This window comes from Macaca nemestrina, chromosome 15 (assembly GCF_043159975.1).
Source record: "Macaca nemestrina isolate mMacNem1 chromosome 15, mMacNem.hap1, whole genome shotgun sequence".
Classification (NCBI taxonomy): Eukaryota; Metazoa; Chordata; class Mammalia; order Primates; family Cercopithecidae; genus Macaca; species Macaca nemestrina.
In genome coordinates, this window is record NC_092139.1 from 40,421,539 (window position 1) to 40,447,117 (window position 25,579).

The 25,579-nt window shown below is 41.4% G+C and overlaps 1 protein-coding gene and 1 long non-coding RNA gene across 2 annotated transcripts in view; both read left to right on the top strand.

Moving 5' to 3' along the window:
* The window catches only part of LOC139358829 (uncharacterized), a 43,657-nt gene extending 35,395 nt beyond the window's left edge, over positions 1-8,262 (top strand). The window contains exon 3 of the long non-coding RNA XR_011614340.1: positions 7,446-8,262. This is a non-coding gene — a long non-coding RNA (uncharacterized lncRNA). The remainder of the gene's footprint in view (positions 1-7,445) is intronic.
* A 4,966-nt stretch (positions 8,263-13,228) lies between these two features.
* Positions 13,229-25,483, top strand: LOC105481543 (bone morphogenetic protein 2). Its single transcript, XM_011741188.3, has 3 exons — positions 13,229-14,413; positions 15,642-15,994; positions 23,760-25,483. The coding sequence occupies exons 2-3, from the start codon at positions 15,649-15,651 to the stop codon at positions 24,602-24,604; spliced, it is 1,191 nt and encodes a 396-aa protein (XP_011739490.2). The 5' UTR covers positions 13,229-14,413; positions 15,642-15,648; the 3' UTR covers positions 24,605-25,483.
* The last annotated feature ends 96 nt before the right edge of the window (positions 25,484-25,579 follow it).

Genomic DNA, 25,579 nt, shown 5'->3' on the forward strand with positions numbered 1-25,579 from the left:
ATAAACACAGGATAGCTTTACATTTAATGTCATCTTCAATTTATTTCATCAATGTTTTATAGTTTAAAGTGTACATATCTTTCACCTCCTTAGTTAAATTTCTTGCAGCATTATTCACAACAGCCAAGATATGGAAATGAACTAAACACCCATCCAGGGAAAAGTGGGTAAAGAAATTATGGTACATATAAACAATGAAATATTACTTAGCCTTTAAAAAGAAGAAGATCATGTCATTTGTGACAACATAGATGAAACTGGAGGATGTTCTGCTAAGTGAAATAAGCTAGACACATAAAGACATATAGTATATGATCTCACTAATATGTGGAACCCAAAAAAATTAAACTCATAAAAGCAGAGAGTAGAATGATGGTTTTGAGGGGATGAAGAAGGTAATGGGGAGATGTTGGTCAAAGGGTACAAACTTTCAAACATAAGAGGAACAGGTTCTGGGGATCTCATGTACAGCAGGAGTGGCGATGGGTGAGTTAATATGATAGTGGTAATCACTATACAATGTATATGTGTATCAGGTCATCATGGTGTACACCTTAAATATATTTAAACTTTGTCAATTAAATACTACATATATAAAATATAAATAAATATTTTTAAAAACAAGAAAAATCCCAGATATGCCTGGAGGCTTTCCTATTAGGTAAACTTGGTGGAGAGACCATAGTGCTCAGAAAACAGTGTGGAGCACGGGAAGAAAAGTAACTCAGAATACAATTCTGAAAGTGTTCATTAAAGCACACTCAATGTAGAATTAATTAGTCATTCATTTTATGGTTAATCCACCTCACTTAGGTTATTTCAAAAAGTGATAGAAAGACAATCACTTTCTATGTGAACAGAAAAGCTGTTCACATTAAGTTCCTTTTGTGGCTTAACTGAAGCTAGAAGCCAAATCAGCAAAACGTGGGAATTGCCCAATTTTGATTTTTAATTACTGATTGATATGGTTTGACTCTGTGTCCTGACCCAAATAGTAAACCCCACATATTGAGGGGGAGAGTTGGTGGGAGGTGATTGGATCGTGGGGACAGTTTCTCCCACACTGTTCTTGTGAGTGAGTGAGTTCTCGCGATACCTGGTTCTTTGACAATGTGTGGTGCTTCCCCCCACAACCCCTCCTGCTGCCTTGTGAAGAATGTGCTTGCTTCTCCTTTGCCTTCCATCATGACTGTAAGTTTCCTGAGGCCTCCCCAGCCATGCAGAACTGTGAGTCAATTCAACCTCCTTTATAAATTACCCAGTCTCAGGTAGTTCTTTATAGCAGTGTAAGTCCTACACTGATGTAGGGCATTAAACAAGAGTCAATTGATCTAAAATTTAAAAGTGCGTCTTTTGTTTGCTGCTGAAAATGAAAGAGGACATGTGGGAATGTAATTCAGACATCTCCTGGTAGCTCCATAATGAAAATCACTTAAAATATATGACCGAGGTAAAATTTTGGCAAATACATCAGTACTTAAAATAGCCAAATAGTTCTAGTTCTGTCTGATTCTATGTTTGGCACTTTGGGACACTGTATTAGCTCTCTAACTAAAGTGAGGTAAATCCAAATTTGCTCTGAACTAGATAAGAACACTCAAATAATTAGAGATCTTTTCTCCCTATAACGCTTTCATGAGAAATGAACAAGTAACAAGTAGACTTGATTTCTCTTTTCCTCTTCCTCCCTCACTCCCTCCTTCCCTCCCTCTCTTCTTCCTTCCTTCCTTGATTTCTTCATTCCTTCCTTCTTTACAACAACCACTCCATAATGTCTCAAATGGTAAAACAAATATAATACAATTTCTATATTTTTCCTGAATAACAGCTGGTTCAAGATAATACTTGGCCATAAACATGTTTCTGAGGTTTTCATTATAGGAAGCTAACCAAACTTAAAATTTTGAAAAATAAATTAAATTGTATTCAGGGATATTTTATTATAATTGTGTATAAGGTACATATAAGTAAAACATAAAATTTAATTTGCATTTCACCTTTAAGTTTTAAGTTTTCACCTTTAAGTTTTAAGCTTTAAGTTTTCATGTATTTTTCATCAGCATTCATTCCTCACTATATTAAAGTAACTAACTTCCCTGGAGCTCCATCTTTTCTGCCTACTTAGTAGTTTACTTGTGTAATAAGACATTGAAACAGTAAGCTGCTGAATCAATACCAAGTCAGCAAAAGTCAACTGCAAGAAAAGCAGATCTATTGCTAACATTAATTTTTAAGGCATTTAATGAAATTATAGCTGTTTTCCCTAATGATCTTATAACTTATTCTCTACTCTGGATCAGACCAAATACTGCCCATCTGTTAGCCACTGTATACATGCAAATTGGTGTTTTAATAATGAATTGTTTAAACCAAAAAAATGGCTCCCTAATAACCTAAAAATGATTAGTCTCACTTTGTAAAAAGACAGCTTACCTATTTGATATACACCTACTGACATGAGTGATCTTAAGAGACTAATTTTCAGGATATAATAGTAATTGACAATTGTGGGAATTGACAATTTGGATTCTGGAACCTAAATGAGTTCGTTTTTTTTTTTTCCAAGAATTTTCTCAATCTCTTTGCATTTATAAGTAGAGCATATTCCTGCTTCTGTATTTTCTATGCTATCATTTCAACTCATTTTTCACTCCTTGTGTTCCACCACATCTTACCATTTCAATCTCTTACAGCGTTCTCCTTCACCCCACGCTTCTGCTGAGTGCAAGGACTCTCTATCTCTTGCTTAAACAATTATAACAGCCTTTTAATTTATCCTTCTGCCTGTAATCTGGCTGTATTCCAAGCCATCATGCCCACTTCTACCAAAGGGATTTTTCTCAAAAGCAAAGTAAAGCCTAGGGGGAAAAGTCCAAATTCCTTTGCCCAGCAAAATATTGGCACCCCTTTCTCCTCTTCTGTGCAGTCATACTAAGCTGCTGATCATTTCTTTAATGCATCTTGATGTTTCATGCCTTTCTGCCTTTACCCCTGCTGTTCCTCCTGCCTGGAATTCCCTCCCCCACCTTGTCTATCTGCCCAACACCTGCTCAGTTTTCATGATCCAACTCAAGTGCTATGTCCTCCCAGGAAACCTTTTCTGACCTTCGGCTGCAGGTGGTAACTCTATTCTTGGTTCAATTTCTGTACCTTGTATAAACTTCTGTTTGGTTGATTTGTATACATCACCCTATTCATCTTTGTAGCTCCAGAAACTTAGCAGTGCTTGGAAAAGTAAAAGTCATTGAATGAGTAAATGAAGCAAGTGCAGCAGGAAATAGGTCTCCAAAGCCAACAGTTTTATTTCATTTGTGGCAAAGTGCCATTCAATTTAAATTCAAAGCCATTTTGATAGGCACAATCTCAGTTCAACAGAAACTCCGGTATTCATTTTGGGCTCCTCCAGAAGCTTACTGGATGACAAGAGTTCAAGTACAAGTAAGTTAGAGGGAGGTGAAGAAAACACAATTAGGGGAATGGGAAGGTGAGATAGGGAAGGGAAGGCAGCCTATGAAGGATGCATTCTTAAGCCAGTTATCACTGTGGCTGACTAAAATAGAGTCAGTTCGGATCATGCACCTCAGAATTACCCCTCCTAGAGGCAAATGGGTATTTATATGCTAACTCCCATTGGTCACTGATTGAGGGTAGCCCCTAGGAGATATTAATTCCCTAGGGCATCCGGCCAGCAGCACGTGGGCAGAATAAGCTGCACCAAGTGGGAAAAGCCCTTAGTTGGCAATCAGGTATGCTCTGGGGTGGTCAGGGCTGAGGGTGCTGTGGTAGACCTTGACATGGCAGCTACATCTGGTCTTCGGTGCTATTGAGTGGTTATTGTAAATATAAGAGGATAAAATATGATATTTCTCATAATCTCTCAGCTCACATATACCTCAGACTATTTGCTCAGGTCAATATTAATTAGGGAAAGGAGCAGAACCTTTTGTTTCCCATTAAGACAATTAGTGAAATATGTCCAGGTGAGAATATCCACTAAAAAACACTGTCAAATTGATTCTCTTGGGTTGCTATTGTCCAATTTGAGTATGTTGTAATCATAATTCTAAAGTCATTACCCTCAAACCCTTTTTGCCTTTGCCAGATTATCTCACCTGAATTAACAGGTAACCAAGATGAAAATAATTTACAATTTACAATTGCGCCCTATGGAGAGACGCACATGACTAACAGCTCAGAGATAACTATGCCAGGCTGCTAGGCTTTGTTGTGGCCCAACAAGCTGTGAAAGGTGTAGAAATATGCAAATCAGTAGATGATGAATGCCTAGGTATTAATTAGAACTTACAAATATATTATTCTTTTAAATTAAAATATATTAATTAGAACTTACAAATAGATATAAAATATTCTCCTGGAAGATTTTGTCTTGTAAAGAAGCAATGACCATACAGAAATTCTCAAGCAAAGCCAATATATAAACTCTTTGTTCATTTTGTTGAAGTTCTCTAGATAACTTCAACTATTTAATGAACTATTTGGAGATACTTTCTACCTACTGATAATGCCTTCTTTTTACTTTCTTTTATGACTTGCATCACCTCCTCTGCTCTTGAATGTATTACTTACTTATTGGAGATAAATATATGTCTGGAGAAATCACTCATAAAGAAGAAGTAACTCCAACAGTTGTGTCAATAACCAAAGTTTCATTTGTCAACTGGTTATTTTTTTCTGTGATACAATCAGATCTTTTCTGAATCCGGCACTTAAAATCTTTTAAAAACTTGAGGGCACTTTGAATTAAACCAACAATTATTTTTACTTTTTAAATAAACATTTCTGACCTCAAGCAGCTTACAATCAAGGAAAGGACCTAACTATTTTATATGTACTTAGCCCCCTAGTAACTCTTAATTATTTATTTGAATAATGTTTTTGAAAATAAAAAAGATAAAATATTTCAATGTACCCAGTAAGTTAAATCAAACTTAAAAGCATTTATAAAAGTTTACTGAGATTTATCACTCTGATAGGTACTACCAATTCATACAAAGAAAGTTTAAGGAATTAAGACAATTACAAATAAATGTGGCCAGGGAAAGGAAGCTCAAGACCACTCTGAGGTAGACAAGAAATAGTGTTAAAAGTTGCGTAGATGAAGTATGGAATGGGATTTCAGAGAAGAGAAAGAGCTGAGATCTGGCAATGTCAGGGAGGGCTTTATGGAGTGACCACAGGTCCTGTGTGCCTGGGACAGTTCTTGTTGACCCCTATTATTCCAGTGTATTCATATCTTCACATTTCACTCTCAAAAAAACCTATCTGTTTGTATGACAGATTATTGGGTCGCTTCCTTCACAAAGCAAAATGGAAAGAAACAATAGGATTGGGACCACTATGGAAAATGGCAGTGGCCCCAAGGGTAATAAAGGACATGAGTGGAAGTCACCAGGGTGAATATGAACATCACATGCTGGAGACAGAAGAGCCTGATTTTGCTGTATTAGAAGTTTCCCTTGGGAGATAAATGAGATGAAGATACCTGGATATGGAGGAGCAACATTGGGGGGTTTCCTGAAGATCAGCTCAGACAGAAACAAGATCTTATTTTCCTATTTTTACGTCACTAGAAATGCACTTGCCCATTCATGTTATTTTCTATTAGCTTTCCATTCAAAGTCCTACACATATACAATAATTGGTGTCCTGGATTGGAAGAGAAAAGAATTTTCCAATCTGTCATCTCCATAGAAATTCTTTGTCTTTGCAGTGCTTAGGTTTCTACTCCTGTCCTCTTTCAGAGTGAACTCTGAAGAAGCTGTGTTCCGGGTTGGAAGTGATGAGCTTCCAACAGATCACTGTTAAGTTCAGATGAAGAGGAACCTCCTAGCAAATTGTTACAGATAAGACCTTAGGTCTCATTGGCAAAGAATCACCTCTGCATAGCTAGCTCTGTCCCAGGATGGAGGGCAAGAAACCAGGAAACAGAAAGGTTGGGAGACTCAGGTGATTTGCTGGGAAGAAGGTTATCTTGAGAATAAGTTAATAAAGAGGAGAAGTCTCAGGCATTTCCACATTTGAGCAAACATCTTCTAGGCAATAACTGGGCTTCTACCACAAGGGCTGATTTCAAAGATCCATTTGAGGGTGAAAACTCCTGGCTATCATATTGAAGAAATTGAGAACATTTGCCAGATGAGCCCAAAGGGCCATATAGTGAGGAGTTGATCAAATTTATTGTTCAGGTGAAAAGTTGAGTTCTTCTAAGTCACCCCGTTCCTACAAGTGTCGGTCATGTTTGCATTCAATTTTTTAAAGTCTCTCTTTTGACCCTAGCTTCCTCATTATTTGCATTTTTTTAAATAGCCAAATCACATATCCTCCAAAGCTACACCCCACTCTAACTCAGCTTTCTTTCCTTCTACTCCCACATCAACCCCACTAGCCTCCCTCCACTTCATTATTCTTCTATATCTACAATCTAAAAACCTCACCAAGGATCTGCAAACTCTTCATCTATTTGTTCCACACTCCTCACCATTATTTAAGACTGCAGACCGGCTTCTTCTTCTGAAAACTCCTCTCTTATGAATTCTAAGACAAATCACCATTGTCTGCTTTTTATTTTTCTGAACACTTTTTCTGTGACATCTTCTATGCACTTCCTTGGCATTTTTTTCCTCCTCAAATGGTTAAGGCTTAGCTCAGAAATCTACAACTCAATTCCCTAATCCTCCCCGTGAACTCCAGGCCAGTGCCTAATTATCACTCCAGAAGAACTCCATGAGGATATTTAACCAGAATTTTCTAGGTACTTCTAGAAAGAATCATCCCCGAGTCTCTCATCAGGCTTTTGCTCATAGTCCCCCATGTTAAGGGTCCCACTAGTTTTTGTTTTTGATTTTTTTCACCTGGGCTCCAATGATCCCTGATACCACTTCTGTGCATAGTTACAAAAGCTAGGAACTGGTTCTATTACCTACAGTCTCTCACTATACTTTCTATACTGCGCTATTATGCTCTACCAAATATGAGATTTGTTTTTGTAACTTGCATCTCCAACCTGCCATTCCTCTGTAAAAACATTTCACTTTGGAGTAGGAGGCAAGAGTCCTAAGATCCTGTAGTCCATCACTTTTCAAATCTTTCTAGGTTGGATATTCTTTTTCTACCTGGAGATCCACAACATGAGCAGATCTACTCTTTTCCTTCCTCCGTGGCTGAGAGGCCGACCTCTATAGGCTGCAGAGACAGAGAGTCTGAATATTTGGTGTGCAAGCTCTGAATACTCCCCTCCTCTTGAGTATGAGAAGTATCTATGACTATTATGAGATGTTACACCTCTTATTGGGTTATGTTATAAGGTAACAGTGAAGGGATTTTTGCAGATGTAATTAAGATTCCTAATCAGTTGACTTTGAGTTAATCAAAAGACAGGTTATCCTGGGTAGGCTTAATATAATTATGTGATTCTTTTAAAACAGGGTCTAGTAGTCAGAAAGACAGTCTCCTGCTGGCTTTGATGAAAAAAGCAACCAAGAATGAGTTCCACAGCTGCAAGGAAGTGAATTCTACCAACAACCACCGGAGCATGGAAGAGAACCCTGAGGCTTATATGAAACTGCAGCCCCTGTCAAAACTGAATACAGCCTTACAAGACCCTGAGAAGAGAACTAAGTTCTTTCTGCATTCCTGACCCACAAAAACTCCAAGATAATAAAACGGGCATCAAGCCACAAAGTGTATGGTCATTTATTGCACAGCAATAGGTAACTAATACACTTGCTCTTCTGGTCAAATTAGGCCAATGAGAGTTGTCCACAGATGTTCAGAGAGTAAAAGAAAAGAAAGGTTGACATATTTATTTGCCCTGCCAGTTCCCCGGCTTCTGTCAATGGCTTGCCTTCAGCTGTGGCTTTCTCTGGGCTCTAGCAACTGGCCCTTCTGTGTTCCTGGTTTGGCTACCCAATGTAGGGCCACGATACTTCATGATCCCTTGCCACTTTCTCTCAATTCTGCCCATGGTTTTGTATAATGTTCCTTTGTTCAGCTCTTGTCAACTGCCCCTTTAGAATATGTCATCATTTCCCTACTGGGGCTCAGTCTAAAGAATAGTCTTAAAAATTTCTAGTATAGCCTTATCCCTATCCAACCCCACCTCCAAACTTGAACCACCTCTTTGTATTCCTCAAAACAACATCCTACATTTTTTTCACATGACGTCTTGGCTTTGAGTTGTTACCACTGTATAGAATTGAGAGATCATAAGCATCGTGGGGGGGAAAAGCCCAAAACTCCCAAAACATGAGTCTAGTGTAAGCTATGCCATTTGCTAGCCATGTGACTTTGGAAAAATGGCCATTCTAAGCACAGTTTCTTCACTTGTAAAAGAAGGGTAGTGACATTCACTAAGCAAGGTTTTTGTTCCACATTTCAGAAGTGAGTTGCTCTTCATTAAACCTGTAGAGAAACTTGCTTCTCAACTCTCTTAAAGTTCTTATCTCATATGCCATGTATTTTATATTTATTTACTTGTAAACATGTTGCATTTCTTCCATTGAATTCTAAATAAATTATGTGCAGAGATTATGTATCTTTGTATTAACTGGAACCTAATAACATAGTGCCATGGACTTTGTAGCTGCTCAATAAATATTTGTAGACTGGGTATGTAAAAGGAAATACTATAGTTGACTCTTCACAGTCTAATTAACAGAAAGTCAAAACATTTTAATATCATTGACATGGTATGCAAATGTATTGGTATACGATAATTAAATAGTATGTAGTGGATATTTAAAACAATCGTACTTGGCCAATTTGGCCTGGCTTTGGCTTTGCATATAAATTACCCCACTCCATTCATCCTTCCTATTATGTCTAATCAAATGCAAAATAGGTAAACGTTTGAATGACTAAATGCTGCTCTTTTGCTGTGACTCCCAGTTCCCATGAAAAAACTTCATGGAAGTAAAGCAATCAGAACTGGTGTTGGGTGTTGCACTAGTAACAAAGTGGTACTCATGCTAAAAAGCCAACAGGCTTCTCATGGGAGTCTTATTTTGAAGACTATAATTATTTTCCAGGAGCATATGTTCATTCAACCCATATTTTTGAAATCTACCAAGGGCAAAAGAAAATCACATAAGACAAACTCATCTTTCAAGACCCAGAACCAATGGCCTTAATTTGTATGTATATAGTGATACAAATTTGCAACTTTTTGTTGTCTTTACACATATCTTCTCATTTATTCTTCACAACCTCCATGAGAAGTCAACTGTTAGTCTCTACAGAGTATTCACGAGGGAGCTGAGGCTATGAGAATTTGTTACTGCCTTAGATCAGAGGTCCCCAACCCCCACGCCATGAATGGTACTGGTCCATGGCCTGTTAGAAACCCCCAGGGTCAGGCGAGGGAGCATTACTGCCTGAGCCCCGCCTCCTGTCAGATCAGCAGCGGCATTAGATTCTCATAGGAGCTCAAACCCTATTGTGAACCGCGCACGTGAGGGATCTAGGTTGCATGCTCTTTATGAGAATCTAATGCCTGATGATCTGACGTGGAACAGTTTCATCCTGAAACCATCCCCCTCAACCTGGTCTGTAGAAAAATTTTCCTTCACAAAACTGGTCCCTGGTGCCAAAATTGTTGGGGACCTCTGCTTTAGACTGACTGACCCAAGTGGTGACCTTTCTGATGAAATATCCACTGTTTGGCAATCTAATAAAAGCTGGGTGAAGAGAAAGAGAAGGAGAAGGAGGAGAAAGAGAAAGAGAAGAAAGTCATCCAAAGTCCTATCTCTTAAAACCAGGCCATATTGCAAACAGAAGGCCAAAGAATACATTTGAAGATACATAGAGTGAGTAGCAATCAGAAACTCTCTAAGTTCACACATGTTATCCATTTGACCTTCATCATGTCAGTCTGAAGCAAGCAAACATATATTTATTTACCCCAATTAACAGAAGAGATGACCATTTTAAAGTCAGTCATCCATGACAGAAGAAGGAATTAGAACCAAGGTCACCAAACTACATCTTGGACTGTGATCAACACAGCTTCCAGACATAAGGTGTACATCTTAAACTGTGTGACAGTCTACTCAATGCACAAAATTCATTCTTCTTAATTTTTAAGAAGATGTAGTTGGTACTTGCTGAAAGCAATGATCCAGATTTGGCCAACTTGGCCTAGTTTCTGATATAAATCACTTCACTTCTCCCATCCTTTCTACCACGTCTAATCAAACACCAAAAAGGAAAACATTTGATTTGCCTTGGCTCCAAGTTCCTGTAAAAAAAACTTCATCCAAGTAAAGTAAGTAGGGCTGGTTATAGGTGTCACACTTGTAACAAAGCGATACGTATGCTAAAAAGCAAAGAGGGTTTCTCAGGGCAGTTGCCACAGGTTTCCATGGAATGACAATTATAAGGTAGACGGATCATGTAATGCCTGCTGTGAACTTTACAATATGTGAGGATCACTATTTTAAGGTTAATATGGATAATGTTTGGCCTAGAAAGAACAATGCTGAATGCTAATAACTACAGAATGCAATAAAATGGAATATCATGTGAGCTGAAGTGCTAAAGTAAAAGTTGCTGAAGTATGACTGTAAGCACTTAATTTCATCCACACACAATCAAATGCAAATTCCCACTATCTCTTGAGAAACTGGCAAGAAATGACTGAAATGGAATAGCAACAACCTCCTTTATGTGGAATCATTATCTGGTCATCTTTGCTTTGTTACATAACTTGTCTGTACCCTCTGATGCACTTGAATTTGCAACTTCTACTAGTCCTTTCTTAAACAACTCCCCACTCCCACCTCTGCCGCTTCCACATTTGCTGGCAGATGCACCAAATCTGATAAATTCAGCAAGAATGAATTTCACCCTCTGAACTGAAAAACTTTGAACGAACCTTTGAAGAAGGTAGAATTGACAATGGTTAGTAGCAAGTGATATTTTCAAGGCAAACAGACACTCTCCCAAAGTATTAAATAACCCAGCATTCTGAATCACAGGTGGAAGGTAGCCATTAGTGAAGAGAGGGAAAAAAAAAAATACTTCGTCTCTATTTAGATTTGTCATTTCTGACTATTGCTCTTCCCTGGAAAATGGGTAGGTACAGTCATCCTGTACTTCGATCCCTAATCAGTGTTTGGAGACTATTTATTTATTCATGGACTTCTTTCTTTCCAGCGTTCAAACTCATTTCCACCACAAGAGGGCAGCCATCTCTTAAAAAAAAAAAAAAAAAAAAAAATAGGGCCAAAATTTATGTAAGTTGTGCTTGGGACAAGCATTCAGTAAGTATTCCTCAGAAATCACACACCCTACATAAAAGAGATTCTGTAATGGGCAACACTAACATGAAACAGTGTTCAGAAGTGCCCATTCTCCCTCAGATTCTAAACTGACAAGGCTTCCACTTAGCAAGTTATGAAGTTCTAAAGCTGCAAGACATCCTTGATGTCATCCCAGGAGATTTATTTTTTATGTTTTCTTCGGGTGCATCCAATAGTTACCAACTTTTCTTCATCTTTAAAGGCTACTTAAATCTCACTGAAGTTTTGTTTTGTTTTTGCAATCTAAGTAATGACAGAAACGACTGTTAACTTCTTAAACTTGATAGGAAAGGAAATAGTTTCAGAAGCCTGTGTCTAGGAGTAGAATATTTCATCGCCTAGTTGTTTGCGGTCCAGTGACTCGGAGTGACAATCAACTTCTATAGAACTTTTTTTTTTTTTGGTCAGGGAATAAAGTAGCATGTTCCTGAATAATTCCCCCCACCCCGTTTTATTTTCCTGGTAGTCAGGCTTCCTCCAAAATACCTTATTTGACCTTCATACCTTTAGAAACAGCAAGTGCCTGATTCGCCTCTGTGGGTTGCTAATCCGATTTACGTGAGCGGAACCTGGTATTATTTTAGCTCCCCCACCGAAAAAATAATACACATGGATAATAGTTTTATTACCAGCTCCCGCTTGACTTTTTTCTCTCTGGTTTGCAGGCCCGATAGCTGTGGGAAAGTAGACCGTGGCCTCTTCCAAAAATGTTCTGCCCTTGATTTCGGGAATCATTTGGGCAAGCCCGAGGTGCTGTGCTTGGGGGCTCCTGGAATCCTGGGAAGGCCAGAAAGCCTTGGCCCCAGACTCATCGTGCAGCAGCTCTGAGGAATGTTTCGGCTGAGGAGTGACTTGAGCGAATATTCAGCTGAGGAGTGACTTGGCCACGTGTCACAGCCCTACTTCTTGGGGGCCTGATGGAAGAGGGTGGAGTAGAAGGTTCCAAGGTCCCAAACTGAAATTGTCCTGTATGCTTGGTTCACACAGTGCGTTATTTTACCTTCCTCTGAGCTGTTAATCGCCTGCCTCTGAGCTGGGTGAGATAAACATCACAAGGCACAAAGTGGTTGTACCATGAAAAGAAATCAAATCCCTCCCATCCATCCCTCAGGCTGCCACACACACAGTCTACGTTACACACATGTCACGTAAAGCAGGATGACATCCATGTCACACACATAGACATATATTTACCGAAATGTTTACCTTCGGTTGCATATGTTCTCATATATGAATATATAGAAATATATGTACATATTTTTGTATATTGGATATATTTATATAACTGTAACATGCATATGGATATGAAAATAAATGCATACACATATTTATGTAAAAGGAAATTTGTACACATGCATTTACATATGTAAATACATACATCTCTTTGTATTAATGTTTAAAAACACTCAATTTCCAGCCTCCTGTTTTCTTTTAATTTTCCTCCTATTCCGGGGAAACAGAAGCGTGAATCCGACGTCTATGCTATGCCAAAATGCGCTGTAATTGAGGTGTTTGTTTTGTTTTGTTTTTTGAAATTGTATATTATCGAAAAACTCCAAACTGAAAGTTGAATAACGGGCCCAGAGGGGAAATAGAAGCCAGACCCTGACCCTGCATTTGTCCTGGATTTCGCCTCCGGAGTCCCCGCGAGGGTCCGGCGCGCCAGCTGATCTCTCCTTTGAGGACAGGGAGTGGAGGCGCGAGCGCCCCCCTTGGCGGCCGCGCGCCCCCGCCCTCCGCCCCACCCCGCCGCGGCTGCCCGGGCGCGCCGTCCACACCCCTGCGCGCAGCTCCCGCCCGCTCGGGGATCCCCGGCGAGCCGCGCCGCGAAGGGGGAGGTGTTCGGCCGCGGCCGGGAGGGAGCCGGCAGGCGGCGTCCCCTTTAAAAGCCGCGAGCGCCGCGCCACGGCGCCGCCGCCGCCGTCGCCGCCGGAGTCCTCGCCCCGCCGCGCTGCGCCCGGCTCGCGCTGCGCTAGTCGCTCCGCTTCCCACACCCTGCCGGGGACTGGCAGCCTCCGCCGCACATCTGCCGCCACAGCCTCCGCCGGCGACCCGAACGTTCTCGGGGCCAGCGCCGCGCGGATCACCGGGGACCGCGAGGCATCCGCGCGCCGCAGACCCCGCGCGGGCTGGAGCACCCGGCAGAGCGCGCCACAGCGCCGTGGCCTCTGCTGCCCCGGCTGCGCCAGAGTCGCGGACGGACGCGCAGAGCGCCGGCGACTCCGGAGCCGATCCCTAGCGCCGCGATGCGGGGCACCTACTGCAGGAGATCGGGGGCCTGGGAAGCGCCGGCCGAGGTGTGATCGGACCCCAGGCTAGTCACAAAGGGCATTTGGCCCCAGGGCTAGGAGAGAGAGGAGAGAGCACAACCACCCGCCTCGGCGGCCCGGGACTTGGCTCGACTCGCCGGAGAATGCGCCCGAGGACGACGGGGCGCCAGAGCCGCGGTGCTTTCAACTGGCGAGCGCGAATGGGGGTGCACTGGAGTAAGGCAGAGTGATGCGGGGGGGCAACTCGCCTGGCACCGAAATCGCCGCCGTGCCCTTCCCCGGACCCGGCGTCGCCCAGGATGGCTGCCCCGAGCCATGGGCCGCGGCGGAGCTAGCGCAGAGCCCCCGACCCTCGCTCCCTGAGTCCTGGAGCCGGCCCCGCGCGGGGCCACGCGTCCCTCGGGCGCTGGTTCCTAAGGAGGACGACAGCACCAGCTTCTCCTTTCTCCCTTCCTTTCCCTGCCCCGCACTCCTCCCCCTGCTCGCTGTTGTTGTGTGTCAGCACTTGGCTGGGGACTTCTTGAACTTGCAGGGAGAATAACTTGAGCTCCCCACTTTGCGCCGGTGCCTTTGCCCCAGCGGAGCCTGCCTCGCCACCTCCGAGCCCCACCGCCCCTCCACTCCTCGGCCTTGCCCGAGACTGAGACGCTGTTCCCAGCGTGAAAAGAGACTGCGCGGCCGGCACCCGGGAGAAGGAGGAGGCAAAGAAAAGGAACGGACATTCGGTCCTTGCGCCAGGTCCTTTGACCAGAGTTTTTCCATGTGGACGCTCTTTCAATGGACGTGTCTCCGCGTGCTTCTTAGACGGACTGCGGTCTCCTAAAGGTAGAGGACGCGGGCCAGGGGCCGGGGTAGGTGGTAGGTGGGAGGGGGATTTGGGCAGCCACTGCGGCAGAGCCCTTCCTTATGTCCAGGCCAGAAGTAAACAGACCCCTTTCCAGTCCACGTGCAACGGAGCCCGGCGGGGTGCCCCCTTCCAGCTGTCCCGGGCGACCATCAGCCTCACCCTCCCGGCCCGCACTCTTCCACCCTCTTTCTTACCCTCTCCCCGGAATACTTTTGGAGCTGTTAACACTTAGATGAGGTGTTTTGTTTATTTATTTATTTTTAAATTTTTAAATTTTTTAATTTTTTTTTTTTTTGAGTCAAAGAAATCCCTTTGAGAGGGTAGCCCCTGGGTTTCACCCGTTAGCTGAGAACCTGTCCACCCTGCCATGGCGATCTCCCTTCTTCTAGTGTTTCTGGGAGACTTGGTTTCTTTACTCAGAGCCCTATCCCATTGAGAAAAGTACTAGGAGTTGGGGCTCTCCCTTCTTGTTTCCAGAAATGCGAGGGGTCAGTACTGAAGAATCACTTGGTGCTGTGTTTTTAACAGCTGACACGTGCATTAATAGATATTCACCATGTATGTAATCCCAGGAAGATACATGAGTATCTTGACCCTACTACGGGGATGCGGGATGGAGTTGCCTCTCCAGACACCCCTGAGTGTAGGGGCGTGGGACACAAGTTGTAAGTGGCTTCAGAAGTTGTGGCCTTGAGCTTACAGGGTCTGGAAGTTATAGGGGTGTGTGTGTGTGTCAGGAAGTTCTATACAGTGCCTCTAAGGAAGTCACATGCACCATTTGTGTGTGTTTATATGCCAGAGAGCGCTCAGCGCTCTGCATTTGGGTTTGTATAGGGGACGCAGGGTGTCAGACCAAGCGGTGGTTCTCCCAGGTTCCCAGCATTGGCAGTCAGCGCTGTGTTACACACAAAAAAGTGACAGTCATTGGCGCTGGTTTGGTTGGGAGGGGAGGGCAAACCCCAAATCTGATGTTAGACAAGTTAAGAGTTGGATGGGAGCGATAAATCACCTGGTTCTGGAACTTGGGGCCCTTCATTATCCCAAACATTTGAGTTTCGGTCGGTCTTACCTAGACTCGCGAGTGTGCCAAGCCAGGAGGGCACCCTGGAGGAGGCACGCCAGCCAAATGGGAGCCCGGGCCGCGGGGGCGCGAGGGGGGAGGACTGGGCGGGGAGCTCGGGTGACTCACGTCGGTCCTGTCCGCAGGTCGACCATGGTGGCCGGGACCCGCTGTCTTCTAGCGTTGCTGCTTCCCCAGGTCCTCCTGGGCGGCGCGGCTGGCCTCGTTCCGGAGCTGGGCCGCAGGAAGTTCGCGGCGTCGTCGTCGGGCCGCCCCTCATCCCAGCCCTCTGACGAGGTCCTGAGCGAGTTCGAGTTGCGGCTGCTCAGCATGTTCGGCCTGAAACAGAGACCCACCCCCAGCAGGGACGCCGTGGTGCCCCCATACATGCTAGACCTGTATCGCAGGCACTCGGGTCAGCCGGGCTCACCTGCCCCAGACCACCGGTTGGAGAGGGCAGCCAGCCGAGCCAACACTGTGCGCAGCTTCCACCATGAAGGTGAGGCATGGAGCAGGGCGTGGGGGCGGGGAGTCACCCTGCAAAGCCCTCCACCGTGGGCAGACTGCAGCCATCCCTATAGAGGCAGCTTAGCCAGGGCGCCAGCGGACGTTTCCACTCTTGCTTCTGTACTATGGTTTCTGAATCTGATTTTAACTCACTGCTTGTGTGGTGGTGGAGCCAGGGATTCCCCTTTAGTAACTCCGCACCCTCTTCCTGGCTTGCAGCCAGAAGAGCTACTCCTCCCGGAAGAATTGGAGAGAAATCAAGTGATGGGGAAGATGAGGGCAAAAGGCATGCCCCTAGTCAGCTAAACGTGCAAGAATTCCACAGAGGGAAAAGGAGGAAAAGGGAGGCAGATTAAGATTTCTTTAAGTCTGTTTGGAAGCTTTTGCTCTATAAATCTGCTGCTTAAGCCAGGGTTTCAGGGTAGACAGAGCCAAGGGCAGAGTTTTCAGAGATAGTATTGAAAAATCAAAGCCCAGGGCCCCAAAGTCTTTCTAATTTATGGTTGATCTGGGCCTGGTGTGGAAGATTTTGAATCCCAATCTAATCCCCGTGGGAGATCAATTCTACAATCAATCTTATTGTTTCCACAATGACTTTCTTGTCCTGTGCTTAAATCCGAGATAGGCTCTGAGTAGAGACAAGGCAAGCCTTCAGATAAAAACGTTTGTAGCAGCTGCCTGTTTTTTTTCATGTGCACTGAAATGTGGATTTTTTTTTTTTCTTTTATGATACTACATGTGGTTTTTCTAAGGTGGGATATTTCTGCTTGTTTCATCAGAAGGGCATTTAGTGGACTGGAAATGTTTTACAGCAGCTGTTGAGATCTGCTGTACCTAAGTTCTTAGAGCAATTAGTCAAAAATATGTTCCACTTCAGTTCTTTTTCTACATTTTTAAATGCCTCTTTGGCTTAATACATTTAAAATAGAGCATGGGTTTCTTCAAATCCTAGAAAAGAGTACAAAATTGGATATCACAGAGCAACCACTTGAAGGATATTTGATGGGGTTGGGAGTGAAGTTCTCTTTCTTGCCTTTCCCTGCTTAGGTGGTAAATTTCAAGTGGGAAATTTACACTGATAATAGACTAATCAGAAATGGCACAGCCAGATGTTTTCTCCCAGTGTGAAGGATGACTTATACTTGTGAGAATATCTGTTGGTAATGGGAATAAGTCCCAAAGGCAGGTCACATAGCAGAAGATACTTTATCATTGAGGCAGCTATACATTATGACAGGGACACTGCATTGATCATCAGTTCATGTACAAGCACATTTCTAAGTGAGGTGCTCTCTGCTAGCAGAAATCAGATTTGAAAGGCAGTAAGATCTCACTCCACTCTTTCAGAATTCATTCAATGAAAGCAGAAGTACCCTGTTGTCATATGTAAAATTTGTGTGTATGTGTACATTCTGCCATCTTAACCCTGAAATGATTATAAATCCAGCTAATCATTCCCAGTTAATGCTGATTAGAATACTTTTTATTTTGTATAGAAATGTAGTAAGAATAGCTGTTTTAGAAACCTCTTCTGGAAATTTAGCATAGAAGCTCTTAACTTTATTTTTAAGGCCAAGAAGATGCTGTGTCTCTGTTATAACTTAAAAGGAAGATCATTTAGTTAACACCTAAAAAATTCCATTGTGTGAGGATTTTACCAATGATGTCTGCATATTCTCATCATTCATCTAGAAGTGGTTTGATCAAAACTAAACAGGCTACACATTATTAAACTGTGTTATTTTAACTTAAAAAGCATGCTTAAGTTTATAAAGTCAGAATTTATATCTTTGTGAGTGTAAATGTTACCTGAGAAACAGTACAGAAGTTACCAACTTGATTAAAATCAACTTATAATAACTTCACTTCTTAATGCACTTAGATAATGGAGAAAAGCTATGTAATTTTGCCCCAAATTTCAACGAATCCATTTCTTGTCTCGTTATGACTAACATATCATCCTTAGTCTGGATGGATATAGCACTTTTTTCAAGACTAATCATTGTTGTATAAACCCAGGATTTGCTTTTTATAAACATCCTTGTGCCATGCATGCTACTAAAAGAATTTTTGGTAAACCATGTGATGAAGGTTGCTGGCTCAAGAACGGAATTTAGTTTCTACAGCATTAATGAGCATTTATTTGATAAAAGACCATAAAGACCCAATCATAAGAATTACCTGTTGGGTTTTCTTTGTGGATGTGATCGGATGGTTTGGTGGAATTACTGGACATCATGATGGCATTCTTTCAACCAATATGAGTATAATGCAACCATATCACAGGGGATCTGAGACAGAATTATCAGTTGTATTTTTCCTGTTGAATTTTGTCTAGTCCTTTCTCCAATGGCTTTTATTTGGGAGGATATAAGCTTGCTAAAATGTTATTGTTTTCAAGGTCATTAAAAAGTGCTTCAGCTACATAGGCCTTTCGAAACTGCCATTGAACATAGAAAAGTCACTTCTGCAAGTGGAAAGAGTGTTGTGGGCATTGCTGTAGTTGGAAACACGTTGACACTGGTTGACTTCTCTGGCCCTCCAAAAAGTCTTTATGCTTTTTTGTCAGATGGGAATATAGAAAGACCAGGTGCTTGTTCTCCTCACTCTGAAGGACACAGTCTTCTTTTTACATGAAATAACTGGATTATTTGCCTCTATGACTGAAGCTTTCAAATAGAGATTAACCCTCTTTCCACAAATACAATTATGAAAACATCCGTATAATAGAAAAGTTCAAGAAACAACTATTGCTCTTCATTAGAGATTTTGTGGAACAAATTCCCAGTGCAGACAACACATTTGGACACAGATCCACCAAAGTCAATACTTCCCTGGTATGGTTCCCTAGTGGTCCCAGGTATTTCATTGTCATTACAGAGGCCGCATTAAGTAGGAAAGTTACTCTATTTGGAAATGGTTGTTGAGATTGAGGCTTTGGTGTCCAATGATACTTCCTTGGCACTGACATTTTCCATTCCACCTCTTTTTTAGTGGTTCCCCTAAATTTCTCTTGATCCCTTTGCAGTGAACTATTTTGTCTTCTTAGACTTGCTCTTTGTGTATTTTCTCTGAGATAATGAGAGAATACTTCATCTTTCCAAAGGTGTTGCTGTTAAGGGTGGGCAGAGGCCAAATCAGGGTTGTTGATGACAACCATGCCCTCTATTCCTTTAGTTGCCATTTCCTTTGTTGTATTTTTTTAATGGAATATTTTTAACCTTTTGTATTTGATATTTTTTTTCCTTGATCAGTTCTCTGTTATTTTATTATCTGGAAAATCTTGTCTATTATACTCGGCCTCTTTCATTCTGTGTTACGGCAGTGACTTCCAGCCTTACTGATTTGCCAGAATATCCCCAGGTTTTGTTGTCGTTGTCGCTGTCTTACTGGAGGTTTTTTAGCCCAAAGTGTGTTTTAAAATCCTCAAAGCATAATGGTAACTTACTTTTTTGCTAAAACTTACCATACTTTATTTAGAACGAAAGGGCAGCCACAAAATAGCAGCAACTCCGTATAAAAGAGACATGTTCCAGTGGACCCCATCACTTTTCTGCTCATTTCTGTCTGTTCTGTCCATCATACCTAAGTTGTATATTTCTGTTCATTTAGTTGGGACAGTACTCATCCAATGTTATCATTGTACTAAATATAAATGTGCCCCTAATGGTTTTGACTTTTGCTTCAGTTTTTGAGTCCTCGTGTATGTTAGGTAGTGCCATCTATTTGTGCTGGCTAGTGCCACTAGAAATTTGGGAACTGGCTGGGCATGGTGGCTAATACCTGTAATTCCAGCACTTTGGGAGGCCGAGGTGGGCAGATCACTTGAGGTCAGGAGTTCCAGACCAGCCTGGCCAACATGGCGAAACCCCATCTCTACTAAAATATAAAAAAGTAGCCAGGTATGATGGCACACGCCTGTAATCTGAGCTAATTGGGAGGCTGCGGTGGGAGGACTGCTTGAACCTGGGAGGTGGAGGTTGCAGTGAGCTGAGATTGTGCCACTGCACTCCAGCCTGGGCAACAGAGCGAGACTGTCTCACAAACAAAACAAAACAAAAATTGAGAAACCTGAGAACTGCAGTAGATTCAATTACATATATCTACTCTTAATTTGCTAGCTCTGTGACCTTAGTGAAGTTACACAACCTCTCTGAACTCCAACTGTTTCATTTACAAAATGGAGATAATGAGTGTTTTTCTCAAATTGGTTTGTTGTGAAATAATTCATATAAATCGGATAGTGGCAGAATACACTCAAAAAAAGCATTCAGCTGTCATTATCATTATGACTTCTTTCGTTAATGTTATAGCCTTCCCTTCTGTAAAAGGAGGCCAGAGTGGACCTAGGCTGGCTGAGAGAATTCAGCTGTCTTTTGAATTATTTTAAGGTAGATCAATGATTGATGTAGTCTAGATTATTGAATTAGGACTTCACTTTTGGAGGAAGGGTCAAATATCATTGTTGTCTTATTTTTCTTCACTTTCTCACATTTTTGCAGCCATAGTTCCATCCATTTGGTTAAGAACTTAGGAGCTCAGAAACTCGGGTCAAAGATAGTTCGTAATCCTCAAATTCCTTAAGAACTTCAGCTTATTCAGGAAGGGATATTTACAGAAAACTAGCAATTGTATCAGTCTCCAAAAAAGCATATATTACTTGAGGATCCCTGTATTTTTGGCATCCTCAGGGTTGCTGTGATAATTTAGAGAAGGTTCGTTTATTTAATTGACTTTATTTCAAATAGGTTTTAATTTTTGTACCCCTTAAGAAAAGATTCGTACTCTGCCCTGGCAGATTAAAGAAAATGATGGTATATTCCCTAACCTTGGCCAGTTACTGTCCTGTGTTTGAGGGTTTCTGTGAACTTCTAACTTACCTCTGTGACCTGTCTCCACAATCAGGGGTGTTGCAATGGATGCTTTTGTATTGAGGATGGGATCTTTCAAGAAACAGATTCACTGAGGTGCAGTGGGAAGGTCAGAGAAAGATCTTCATATCACCTATTATTATTTGGTAGTGTATTTTTTTCTCCTTTCTTAAGGCCACTAAGTGATTCTCCTTTGCTAAGGCTACAAACTTCCACCGAGACCTTGAACCACAGAAAATTGCTGTTGTCTGTGTTTCTGGTCAAATAGTGGCAATTTTATATGATTCAGTCTCGTCATTTAATTTTTTTGGAGGTTATTATTCTATTTCATACCTTTTTTTATACCCATCTTCTTAACTTCGTTTACCTGTCCCTCATACTTGCCTTGTAGCTTGTCCCTTCACTGTCATCATCTGGCCATGTGGGTGTGTACGTGTGTGTGAGAGAGAGAATGTGTGAGAATGTATGTTTCTTTATGGATTGGGATTTAGGGTTTTTCTTGCAATTGTGATTTCTCTGGGCACTTTTGTTAATATAACTAGTCAGTGAATGCGCTAGATAATTTTCCTTGCTTCCCCCTCTTTGAAAGAAAAGAGGTTCTTCTTAGGTGTATTCTTATCAGATAAGCCAGCAGCTCAGGTGCTGGGCTGGCTTTGGTGTCACTGGGATCTGAGGTGGCTGACTTTTACCTTCTTGGCTGAAAAATTACCTTCAGCAGAAATATCTGAATTGCAAGGAGAAGGAGAAAGAAAGAGGCTAAACACAGTCCTTGGTACTTGTTCGGAGCCACTGAGAGGAGTCCAGGTTCAAATGGTCGGAAGGTTATTTTAATGATTGTGTCTGGCCTAAAGTACCATTAGCTTCCAGTGGAGTTTAGAATGTGGATGGATCCTGAACGGTATTCCCCAGAGGTTTGGATTAATAGGCACAAGGGACCCCTAAAGGACTCTATTGGCCTGATAGTCCCCATATCCACATAGAAGAGCTTTAGAAGAACCTTCTGTTCTGAGACCCTGGCTGGGCCCACCGAGAGCTGGTCCATTCAACTCTTACTCATTTGCCACCACTAATGGTTCTTCTATTCATTTTTATATTATTTAACAAAAAGGCCCTTTAAAAAGGCACTCCTCTGTCAATCTACACTTGAATAAGGAAAACATCCTACAAAACCTTGACACTTCAAGTGTGGTCTGGCAGTTCCCAGAATCCCCTCCTCAGGAGCTGCTAGAAATGCTGAATCTCAGGCATCTCCCCGGACCTACTGAATCAGAGCCTGCATCTAAAGCTTTACGGTGTACAAGCTGTTTTATGTGAAGGCTGAAGTTTGAAAAGCACTGCATTAAAGCGTTACTCCATAGTTTGGCATACACTGCCCCGATTGAACTTGGTGTGTCCACTTAGCTTCCATAATGACGGTTGCTTTGATGATGAAGGCTTATATAGGTAGATCCTTTGAGTGAGTGATCTGACATGATTCTCCTTTGCTAAGGCATCTAGATTCAGTGCACAACTTATAGCTGTTTGTCTTTAGGGGAAATACAACTGCAAAATTAATAAAAAAAAAAAACAGAGTCTCTTAGGATAACATGGAACTATGGCAAAATAAGATTTTGTTAGCACTTGGGTAGGAATTCTGAATGAAGCGGGCAAATTCTGTTGGCAGTGAAATGATAGGATGTGGTAAAGTTAGAATAAAATAAACTTAAATATCTCAAACTCTCATGGTATATACTATCAGTTTAATAATAATGTTGTACCTTTGATGATTTGCAGACTACAAGCATTTAAGATACTGTATTATATATTACTTGCTTGGAGAACAATACTTCTTAAAAATTGAGATTCAGAAATTTTAAATCAGACAAAGCTTTTGTGCATGGCCCACTTAAATGGCTATTTTGAAATAATGATAGTGGGTATAGAAGGATTATTCTGTAATAGGATGAGACTGTTCCTTTTGTCATGTAGATCATAATCATATTTTCGTAAATTTTTATCATTTTTTTGGTTTTGTGTCCATCCTGCAGCCTATTACTGGGTAGGTACAGGGTTTTTAATATGGTTTATCTTTCAAAACTACAAAGGCATTACAAACAGAAGACAGGTCATTTATTTTTCTTCCAAAAGCGTCTAAAGTGAGATTTTGATATTTGAGGTCATAAAGAGGTGAGAGAACTGACAACAGTTGGGGAAGCTATTTCTCTTGAAATTGTTTGGCCTTAATTGCTACAGTGTCCTAGTACCACCCGTACGTTTCCAAAGAAGTAGATCCCTGTAAATGCCTTTGTCTCTGGACTTTTGAGTAAAATAGTAGGGTGTGCTTTGCAAAATGTCATCGTTGATGTTGAGTTTCAGAGTCTTTAATTAGGAAGCTGAAATCTGTATATCAAGATTTGTAAATCATCTAAATTGCAGAGTAATGTTTTAGAATACTGCTTAAGGGATTGACATTAAAGCCTTTTTTTAAAAAGAAATGCAATAATTTCCTCAAATCCTCACTCATTAGACCTCTACTAACTATAGTGCTGACTTTTTTTTTTTTTTTTACCCTAAAGTCTGGAATTCCAAAGAAATGCTTCACCATTTCCCCCATTATTATAGCCACCTGGAAGCAGTATTCATGTATTAGATCAAAAACACAACAAAGAATTATGAAAGGTTGTTTCCTGGTATGCAATGCATGATGACATGAACTTACAGAACAGAGAGAAAGGAGGCTCCGTTTTTATTTAAAGAGGAAATTTGTACGTTCTGTGACCGACTTTTACGTGGGTTAAATCAAATCCCACAAGGAGGTTTAAAAATTTTCGTAGATAATCAAATGTCATTACTTGGTTTACTGAAAGACTTTTGTTTTTTCTTCCCTGTTTTTCTCTATCAAATCAGAATCTTTGGAAGAACTACCAGAAATGAGTGGGAAAACAACCCGAAGATTCTTCTTTAATTTAAGTTCTATCCCCACGGAGGAGTTTGTCACCTCAGCAGAGCTTCAGGTTTTTCGAGAACAGATGCAAGATGCTTTAGGAGACAATAGCAGTTTCCATCACCGAATTAATATTTATGAAATCATAAAACCTGCAACAGCCAACTCGAAATTCCCCGTGACCAGACTTTTGGACACCAGGTTGGTGAATCAGAATGCAAGCAGGTGGGAAAGTTTTGACGTCACCCCCGCTGTGATGCGGTGGACTGCACAGGGACACGCCAACCATGGATTCGTGGTGGAAGTGACCCACTTGGAGGAGAAACAAGGTGTCTCCAAGAGACATGTTAGGATAAGCAGGTCTTTGCACCAAGATGAACACAGCTGGTCACAGATAAGGCCGCTGCTAGTAACTTTTGGCCATGATGGGAAAGGGCATCCTCTCCACAAAAGAGAAAAACGTCAAGCAAAACACAAACAGCGGAAACGCCTTAAGTCCAGCTGTAAGAGACACCCTTTGTACGTGGACTTCAGTGACGTGGGGTGGAATGACTGGATCGTGGCTCCCCCGGGGTATCACGCCTTTTACTGCCACGGAGAATGCCCTTTTCCTCTGGCTGATCATCTGAACTCCACTAATCATGCCATTGTTCAGACGTTGGTCAACTCTGTTAACTCTAAGATTCCTAAGGCGTGCTGTGTCCCAACAGAACTCAGTGCTATCTCGATGCTGTACCTTGATGAAAATGAAAAGGTCGTATTAAAGAACTATCAGGACATGGTTGTGGAGGGTTGTGGGTGTCGCTAGTACAGCAAAATTAAATACATATATATATATATATATATATATTTTAGAAAAAAGAAAAAAACAAAAAAACCCCACCCCAGTTGACACTTTAATATTTCCCAATGAAGACTTTATTTATGGAATGGAATGGAAAAAAAAAAAAAACAGCTATTTTGAAAATATATTTATATCTACGAAAAGAAGTTGGGAAAACAAATATTTTAATCAGAGAATTATTCCTTAAAGATTTAAAATGTATTTAGTTGTACATTTTATATGGGTTCAACCCCAGCACATGAAGTATAATGGTCAGATTTATTTTGTATTTATTTACTATTATAACCACTTTTTAGGAAAAAAAAAATAGCTAATTTGTATTTATATGTAATCAAAAGAAGTATCGGGTTTGTACATAATTTTCCAAAAATTGTAGTTGTTTTCAGTTGTGTGTATTTAAGATGAAGAGTCTACATGGAAGGTTACTCTGGCAAAGTGCTTAGCACATTTGCTTTTTTGCAGCGCTACTGTTAAGTTCATAAGTTCAAGTCCAGAAAAAAAAAAAAAAGTGGATAATCCACTCTGCTGACTTTCAAGATTATTATATTATTCAATTCTCAGGAATGTTGCAGAGTGGTTGTCCAGTCCATGAGAATTTACATCCTTATTAGGTGGAATATTTGGATAAGAACCAGACATTGCTGTTCTATTATAGAAACTCTCCTCCTGCCCCTTAATTTGCGGAAAGAATAAAGCAGGATCAATAGAAATAATTAGGAAAATGATGAACCTGCAGGAAAGTGAATAATGGTTTGTTGTTCTTCTTTCCTAAATTAGTGATCCCTTCAAAGGGGCTGAACTGGCCAAAGTATTCAATAAAACATAAGATTTCTTCATGATTGATATTGTGGTCATGTATATTTAAAACTGGTATCTCGTGGCCCTCATCAAGAGTTGGAAATTTATTTGTATTTTACCTTTACCTCATCTGAGAGCTCT

What these genes read in the sequence shown, in the direction of transcription:
- LOC105481543 (XM_011741188.3), top strand. Translation starts at nt 15,649, where the DNA reads ATGGTGGCCGGGACCCGCTGTCTTCTAGCGTTGCTGCTTCCCCAGGTC. An exon ending in GCGCAGCTTCCACCATGAAG is followed by an intron (nt 15,995 to 23,759) that starts GTGAGGCATGGA and finishes CTATCAAATCAG; the next exon opens with AATCTTTGGAAGAACTACCA.